General features: G+C 42.0%; 1 protein-coding gene across 1 annotated transcript in view; it reads left to right on the top strand.

The window, feature by feature from the left end:
• The window catches only part of pde6d (phosphodiesterase 6D, cGMP-specific, rod, delta), an 818,526-nt gene extending 812,304 nt beyond the window's left edge, over positions 1-6,222 (top strand). Inside the window, exons 2-5 of the mRNA XM_010773452.1 lie at positions 267-355; positions 1,692-1,817; positions 3,870-3,975; positions 5,142-6,222. Of these exons, the coding sequence (XP_010771754.1) occupies positions 267-355; positions 1,692-1,817; positions 3,870-3,975; positions 5,142-5,223 (403 nt within the window). The 3' untranslated portion in view covers positions 5,224-6,222. The remainder of the gene's footprint in view (positions 1-266; positions 356-1,691; positions 1,818-3,869; positions 3,976-5,141) is intronic.
• Positions 6,223-9,067: the final 2,845 nt, after the last annotated feature.

The raw sequence follows: 9,067 nt of genomic DNA, 5'->3' as shown, positions 1-9,067 counted from the left end.
TTACATCTAAAAACGTATTTTTCAAACATTATTATTTTATTTTTCTTTCTATTACTTTTTTTTTTAACGGTCCGCGATCTACCCGCACCACACTAGCGATCGACCGGTCGATCGCGATCGACTGGTTGGCGACCACTGATCTAGCTGATATTAATATTAACTGGTAATAGTTGTTTAAGGTCTTTTCCGTTCAAATATTCCTTGTGTATTTCAGTTCATTCTGTCTGTTCTGGTTCTGTTGGTGGCCCTTAACTTCTTCCAAACAGAAACTGGATGAATCTTAGAGATGCAGAGACGGGCAAAGTGCTGTGGCAGGGAACGGAGGACCTCTCGGTACCGGGGGTAGAACATGAAGGTACAGTACACACGCCTACCACATACTAATCACATTCATACAGCACAAGCTCTTTGTAAGCCAGGTAAGCTGTGAGACATCATGTGACTTGGTCTAAAAATAACAATGAAATAATAAATATATATAAATATAATATTCAAATAATACAAATAGATATTTGTAAAATGTACCGATCACAACAACTGAAAGGCAAATTAAAATATAAGATTATGTATGAAATCAATAATAAATATGCATAAAGTATGAACAGGGGACAATATGCCACACAGACGGATGATGTACTGAGCTCATGCACATTTATTAGTTTTAGATAGCCGGGTTGAACTAGATTCACCCGTTTGACCTATTTCCAACATCATTATACGAGTCAAGAAGAGTCTAAAGTAATTCATGGCAGTATTTTTCTTTTCACATGCGATGGCTACTTTTATTTTATTAAGGAAGAAAGGTATTCACATTGAGTTCAAATTTACCCTTTTTTGACTGGAAAAACAATTCTGATGTAAAGAACAATGCTCCCAAATCAGCTATAACAAGAGGCGCTTTCACACCGGAGTACTTTTACCCGTACTAGTTCCGTTAGTGCCTGGAAAGAGAACTTAGTTCAGAGAACCTTAACCCCCATTTGTAGTGCCTGCTAGAGAGGTGGTACTAGCCTGGGGAGGAAAAAGGACCAATTTCTGATTGGCTGGGCGAATTGCAAACAGCGCCCCGTAAAACTCGGAAAAGTTTTTTGAAACCGCCGTTGTATTTGTTGGCATTAGCATTATTAGCATTATCCCCGCGCACCAACGCAGAGAGACGAACTTATGGCAACACAAAATAAAACATGGGAGCGGTGGAGATGAGGTGTCGGTGTTCTGGCGATTTACTCGGAAGGCTTCAGTAGAAGCTGCTGGGAGTCCCAGCAGCTTCTACAGAAGCCAGTCCCCCAACTTCGGGGACTTTTCTGCCGGGGACTCTCGGGTCGCAGTAATAAGCCGTTTGAAGTTGTTTGCGGCCTGCAGTAAACCCAAAGGCAGAAGAAGTTTGCAGCCTGCCAGTAAACCCAAAACAGAAGAAGAAGTGACGTCAGCGGCTTCATTTGCGTAATCTTCCCTCAGAGACTTATTCCGGTGTGAACGCGATCTGTACTTAGTTCCATGGGGGTACTAAGTGCTGGGCACTAAGTGCTGGGAACTAAGTACGGCAAAGTACTTGATGTGAAAGCGGCTAAGGTCATTACAAGCCCTCATCTCTCAGTGGGGAGGAGCCTTCAAGTTCAAAGTGCTCTGTTTCTCTGATCTCTGCTTGCTTTCCTGCCTCAGTGAATTCTGATTCCTCCCTCTCTCTGCAGCTCGCGTCCCCAAGAAGATCCTCAAGTGTAAAGCTGTGTCCAGAGAACTGAACTTCTCCTCCTCAGAGAAACTGGAGAAGTTCAGACTGGAGCAGAAAGTGTTCTTCAAAGGACAGTGTCTAGAAGGTAACCTGAGTTATGGACAGCACATTAAAGGTCACCTATTATGCAAAATCCCCTTCTTCATGTCTTTTACACATGAATATGTCTCCCCTCTTTGTTAAGAGATTGGGAAAGGTACAGGATCCATTTATATGAAAACCTGTCTGAATATAAGCCAATCCGATTTTGGCCACTTTGTGATGTCACTATGTTTTTTTGGGTTGTGTAACCATTAGCCAATAACCAACCAAGGTGACACCCGCCCACCTTTTATCACCTCAATCTCCTGAAGTTTAAAAAAAAAAAAAAATCACATCACAGAGAGGCGTGGCCAGCAGCAGCTCATTAGCATTTAAATCTACAGACCCAGAATCAGCACTTTAGGAACAGGGCTGAAACAGAGGGGTTTATGGGATGCTGCAATGATTTACAATGAGCTAAAATGGTGTTTAAGACAGACACTTCAGAGACATGTTCTGTATATATCTGAGACCTATAATATATTGTTGAAAAAGAGTGTAATAGGGGACCTTGTGCCTTGTGGAGTTCTGACCACTGTTGACACTATGAATCCCAATGCTTAACACTATTTCTCTCATCTTGTGTGTCTGTGTTTCGGGATCTGATGACTATTTAAACCCCGACTCATTGGTACCTGTTGCAACAAAATGCACTCTTCCAGCCACAGACAAATTATCTGTATGACATCATCTGCAAGGTCAGAATGCAGGGATGTTAAACTACCTTTCTTAGTGTTGAATAAACTAATGTACCTGTCTTACACTTAACCAGATGGTTATTAAAATATAATCTTTTCCTTCCAACATTTATTTAATCCATTGATGTGTTTTACCTATTCTTATTTGTCCCTCTTAAGAAGCCCCCTTACCACCCACATGTCTTTGTGAACTGAACACACTGTTTTAATTTGAAAAGATCCTAAATATGAATGAACATAGCATATTTTAGAGAACTAATCACTGCAGCTCTATCATTGCTGTAACCTGCAGGCTCCTCGGCCCATGCTTAATGCTACACTGGTTACACATCTGAGACCACAAGTGTGATTGGAAATAAAACATGTATTAGTTGCACTACTTGTTTGGCCAATCGTTGAAAAAGGAAGTGAGATTTCTGCATGCAAGAAACCAACTTTGGTTTCCTTGTAAAACCCATAGGCCGTGGCTCAAATGTGCAAAACAGGCGTGGTTTTTATAGTAAATGGTTGGGCTTCGCATCTGAGATCTTCTGGAATATAAATTTGTAGAGTGTTATGTGCACACCGTGTAGTTACGCTGCTGAACGGCATGCTCTAGCATTTCTATGGGGGGGTTCAGGACCCACTGTCGCCTCTTTTTCAACGATGTGGTTCCAGGATTGCGAACCAGTGTTTGGTGTTTTCACTGGAGAAACGCCAGCTCTCTGCAGGAAGTAAAGAAGTGTGGTCAGAGCCACATACGCCTACAGCTGTTCATGGCAAGAGTATAAAGTTGTCGCAGAAATAGGAGCTCCAAGACCGCAAAGCGGCTAAAACACTGCTACACATATATATACAAATGGTATTTGGCAAAAGAAGAATATAAAGGTGGAGAAGTCGTGCATGACAAATTACTTTGGCTTCGCACGTTTAATAGTCATGATGAAGCCCATCCAGGGCTTTGGTGGGTGGGAAAGCAAATTGGTTTTCACTTTGTTCGTAAGTTAAACCAACTGCTATCCAAACCAACAGGGAACTAGCACAGAATGGTGAAAAAGGGGTATGAGAAGTATTTTTGATGATGGGCATTTTAGAAATGGAGGTTTAAAGTGTGCCTCCAATGCTTTCTGCCGGGTCCCTAACATGGGTCCTAAGAAGCAGCAGTTGATTCATAAACCCCAGGTCTGTAGTGTGTAGCTCCCTGAGGCCCTGCTGTGCAGAGGTGAGCGTACAGAGAGCCCCAGGAGACAAAACACCCCCACCCCCCATTTCTCAACACAACGTGTTTACCATGCTGCCTTTCGAGTCTTTATATATTGGTGCACTAGCGTACTGTATGGACCTTGTCTTAATATGGAACTCTCTGTGTCTCTGTCCAGAATGGTTCTTTGAGTTCGGCTTTGTTATCCCCAACTCCACCAACACATGGCAGTCTCTGATAGAAGCAGCTCCAGAGTCCCAGATGATGCCAGCCAATGTTTTAACGTGAGTCAGAGCCTCTCCATTTACCCTCTACAGCAGCCACACCAGCCCACACACACTGACACACAACATGTGCACATTAACAGTATTCCCATTGTCAATATCTGAAGGATACGGATAATGTACAGCCTTTCAAATAAGGAGGTAATGTAATGTTAGTAATCAGTTACTTTGCAAGTTAATATTATTAGTACAGAAATTAAATTGACTATTGAATTTAGTGTTCGATTATGGATTGAGATACCTGAGAGTAAAAAAGGCATTTTCCTGCTGCAAAAATAAAATGTTGTTCACATTAATGCATCATTAATTAGAAAGCAGTGAAATAGGACATCAAATGGCCCCTCTTCATAGTGAGTACATTTAGTTCTGGTACTTGAGTATATTTTGATGCTAATAAGCATGTGCTTTTACTTAAAGGGGCCCTATTATGCTAATGTTCAGGTTCATATCTGCATTTTGTGTCTCGACTGTGACATGCTTTAATGTTCAAAAAGGTCTTTATTTTTCTCATTGCTCTAATTGGTTAGCTCACCGGCTGATTGGTCAAACACTTAGACATGTGTAGGAAAAGTCAGATAACACACTACAGGAAAGGGAAAACTCCAAAAAGCATAATAGGTACTCTTTATGTAACATTAGGAATGACAGACTTTTGAGCTGATCAGATTATGGCCACTTTATGTCATAACGATGTTTTGGCTTGTGTAACCATTAGCCAATAACCAACCAAGGTTTCAGAGACACGTTTTGCATATATCGGAGACCCAACAGTATAATAGGGGACCTTTAATTAAAACTGTATTTCTTAACTGTGGTATTAAAAAAAAAAAAATGTTAAAAAGAAAAAACGGAACTAGCCCTAATTTGTATTATGCTGACTGGTTATGTCACAGTTCAGTCCTGTCCCACTTCCTGTCTGTAGTGTTGTGCACAGATTTATTTGTGTGCAAGCTTTTATAAACTGAAGGTTATTTAGATCATTGGCCCGTCAGATTTTATTGAAGGTACATCCTGACTGTGGTGTTATCATAAGAAGCAGGAATGTAAAGTACGTTGGAATCAGCTGAAAGGTCTCTTAAACATTAAATCTTGCAGAAACAGTGCTTAAGATATATCGTGCTAAGTGAAATCATCGGTTAATGTTGCCGTGTGTCTTTGTTTTTCAGCGGGAACGTGATAATAGAGACTAAGTTCTTCGATGACGACCTCCACGTCAGTACCTCCAAAGTACGGCTTTTCTACGTCTGACCTCCAAACCCCTCACTCTACCTTCCAAAATGCTGACGTCCTGCCAAGGTCTTTAAATTACAAAGGTTAGCTACAATTCGGAGCAGTAAACGTCTCACGGCTGACTGGATCATCACTTTTCCCACAGTCAGTGAAGTGTTTGGTTGTTCTCTGTTTTGTGTCCACCTGAAAAGACCTTGGACAGGGGAGAGGAGGAGAGAGACTTTTCCTCTGTTCCATGATCCACACTGTAAATACATTATCTCCAGTAAGCCAGCGAGCCACCCTGAGATAAAACACCCCCCCCCCCAACCCTCACTCTAAGGTTGCATTAACTCAGGAACAGAACATCAGACGTGTAACCTGTCTGTTAAAAACTCTGCTCTGCTCTCCATGTGTCTCCTGAGCGTTTCCTCTCGCTGTGTCCCACTCCAGAGGACACTTCCTGTGGCAGGGTACATCATCAAGTCCCAGACTCAAAATCCCAAGATCCTTTGCACTAGTCAGTTCACGTTTCCTTGTAGTCAGAAAATCTATTCTCAGAGAAATGGATCAAGTTATACAGACATATTTGGGCTTCTTAAGTGTAAACGCTGACAATGACCCCTTAATGCATCATTAATGGTGGTCCAATCCTCTGCAGTGGGAAACAGTTGTCCCGCCTCCTGCTCCATTAGCCCCAGTAGATCAGTGTGGTGATGGAGGACCACACTTCTTTACTTCCTGCTTTATCTGGAATCTTCTTTTTGCCTGTATTGTTGGGATGAGAAGCTGCACACTGTTGTTATGATGACACGTGTGAAAGGAGGCTTTTATGTGCTTAAATAATCTACTCTCAACCAAACCATCTTTTATTCTCATTATCTCTTCACTTGGCTCCGCTCTGTACATTCTCACTTCCCATTCCGATTCACTGTTTTTGTTTTTTTTCTTAGCTGCTAACTGAGCTGTGTAAAATAGACTTGTGTTTTAATATGACAGACGTTGTGGATTAAAGTTATCCAATGTTGTAATAACATGCAGCGTGTTTGTGTTTTTTTTTGTTGGGTTGATCATGTAATTAAACACAGGGACATGTGTTACATAGTTTGTGGTTTGCACAGCAGGAGTGTGAAATGAGAGCAGCTAAACAAAACTGGGACTAATGTCCTTACACACCAAACTGACACCAAAGAACACGTCCCGACGGAACGTCGCCTCACGTCTCCTGCGTCTTGGCCAACAGTCGCACTGGAACACACCGCACAGACTTCAGCCGATGGCCAAGTAGCACGTACGAACTGCGCATGCGTGAGTGGCAATAACTCTCCTTACCAGCAGGCGTCGGTAGGCACACAGGGGATAGGTTTGAGCAAAATTTACGACGGTTCTGTTTGTTACTCAAGAGCTTTCGTTATTCGGTTCCAGAACTTGAAGGAGGATAGTGGTGCGAACGTCCCCTGCCTCAACTTAGACACAACGTCATATTCATTAGAAACTTAATATTAACTGTTTTTTTTAAAGCGAGAGAAAATTTGGTGTGTAACACCTTGAGAACTTTTTTACAAATAAAAGAAATCTTTGTTCAGACAAAAAGGATACTCCGTTTTCTCTGATCAACCGTTGGAAAGACAGACACGACCTAAATACCTCTACACCAAATATACTTACGTAGAAGAGTCACGGAAGTTGAGCGACTGTGGGTAGATGGTACCACGTGACTCTAAAGTAGTGTTTGGAGTCTAGGAATGCGTGCGTGACGTTAGATATGTGAGCAACAACCTACCAGAAGGGACTGTTGCGCATCCTGACTTTGTAACCGTGTAGGACATATATATTCCGATAGAACCACGAGAAGGGGGAATAGATTCTACATGTATTTATTTTTTACGTGACCTAGAATAGCCGAAAGCGAAGTCTCTTTGTAAAAAGGAAAATTGACATGGTTTCCAGGCATGACTTGAACCCCTTTTCCCCGAAAGTCCAATGCCGACGGGAGTTCGACCTTGACGAAGTTTGACTCGACTTGAGTCTCTACGACCAGAGTAATTTTTGTAGTTTCGTTGAAATTGACTGAGCTTCGTCCGGCGACACGACATTTACGAAACCGATTTGCAACCACATACTGACACAACACTAACAACAAAAATTAAACATTGACATTTTGACAGACTTCGAACGACAATGGTAAGAACCAGGTCCCGAGAGAACTTTTTCTCTAAAAATTAGAGTTACCTCTGGATAGGACCCAATTTATTTCCATTTTATTTTTTTATTTATTTAATTTACTATTTTTTATTAAAACCTGCCTGTGACATTAAATGTCCAAAAAATGATACAAGTTAGACTTAAAAAAAATTTATTTTTTTGTCAGATATAACTAAGACTGAAAGATGTAGGTTGAAGTGTCCAAATAGTAATGAAACTCTTTTTTCTAATATTAAATTGCGGAAAATCTTCCTTCTATACCAGTAAACAAGACCCTTACAGTAAAGCTCGGACTCTCGGACTGTTTTTGTCCGAGTCCGATTGACCAATTTCCGGGTAAAAAATCTCTAACCATACCTCTTTTCTCTCTTCACACAAAAGACTGTGAACACTCAAGGGACTGTGTGGCCACCTGTGTATAGTACATATTTTCTGCATGTTTCCACGTAAAACGTACTATCCAGGGGAAATCTTATTCAGGATCTTAGTGTCACGTCAATTCCAGGAATTCGAAGAATGTGTGCTTTGACTGTGGTTTCTTGTAGAAGGGCTGCCTTGCAGAGGACGAAGAACGGGTAACAAAGCGTGTTCCTTGTGTGGCGTTTCTTGAAGTCGGCTGCCGGTACAACGTAAATGCTTAGACGCGTACGCCCACCGTTATTTGAGATGAATGGTCGTCCGCAGCCATCACACATAAGCAGTAAAATTTTCTCGTTTGTTAGCCTTCTGTCTGACATACTACATGTGGCTCTCTTCTTGTCTGAGCACTATATTTGGTTTTTGTTTATCGCACACGCAAGGTAAAAGTTGGATGTGCTCTCGAAGGTACCCCCGAAAGGGCTTGGCACAGCCTCGACTCAATTTACTTTAGAGTCTAACGAAGCAAATTAAGCCACAACAAACTTCAGGGAGTGAAGGCCACAAGCGAAGAGTACGTGATAAGCGATTCGGACTTGTAGGTTAGTCTCACTAAATAAAACGGCTGCCGGAAACAGCTTAGGTCGGCCGCCTTCCACAGCCGTGCCGGCTTTTTTTGGTGTTGCCTTCACCCCCTGGGGTTTGTTTGATAATTCTTGCCGTTGACTCTAAAGTAAATCGAGGTCCGAGAGCTGTGTCAGCCCTTTCGGGGTACTCGCGAAGAGCAGACATCTCACTTTTACCTTGCGTGTGCGGATAAACAAAAAACAAAATATAGTGCGTCAGAAAAGAAGAAGGCAACCACATAGTGCGTCAGACAGAGGCCAACAACGAGAAANCAAAAAATGCAGCAAATCTCCTCTTCATCAGCTCTGTGGGACCACCATGCAGACAGTGGGATCCACTGCCTTATGTGAAGACCTGGCTGGGCAAAGGAAGAAGAGCAGCCCACTCAACAAGCTGCATGGCTCGCCGGTACACAGAAGAGGAGAGCTACTTCAGCCCTCTGTGGAAAATGTGGAAAAGTGTGTAGTTTACCTCCCTCAACATGCCTTGCTAATGGTCTGTTAAGTTTTGACACAAGTTGTATGCACAATTAAAAATAAATAATTGACTATACATATTGTCAAGCGTTTCTAATTTCTACCCCATAAAGGCATTACAAATTTGAAGTTTGTGTTCAGGGATGCATGAAGCTGGGGGCGGGAGGAGAACAATATGAACCAATGAAGGTCGGGGTAGCATTATAGTACATGCAAGA

The sequence above is a fragment of the Notothenia coriiceps genome, unplaced genomic scaffold, assembly GCF_000735185.1.
Source record: "Notothenia coriiceps isolate Sejong01 unplaced genomic scaffold, NC01 NC01_scaffold00012568, whole genome shotgun sequence".
In the NCBI taxonomy this organism is placed as follows: Eukaryota; Metazoa; Chordata; class Actinopteri; order Perciformes; family Nototheniidae; genus Notothenia; species Notothenia coriiceps.
This window is presented reverse-complemented; position numbering and strand designations above follow the sequence as displayed.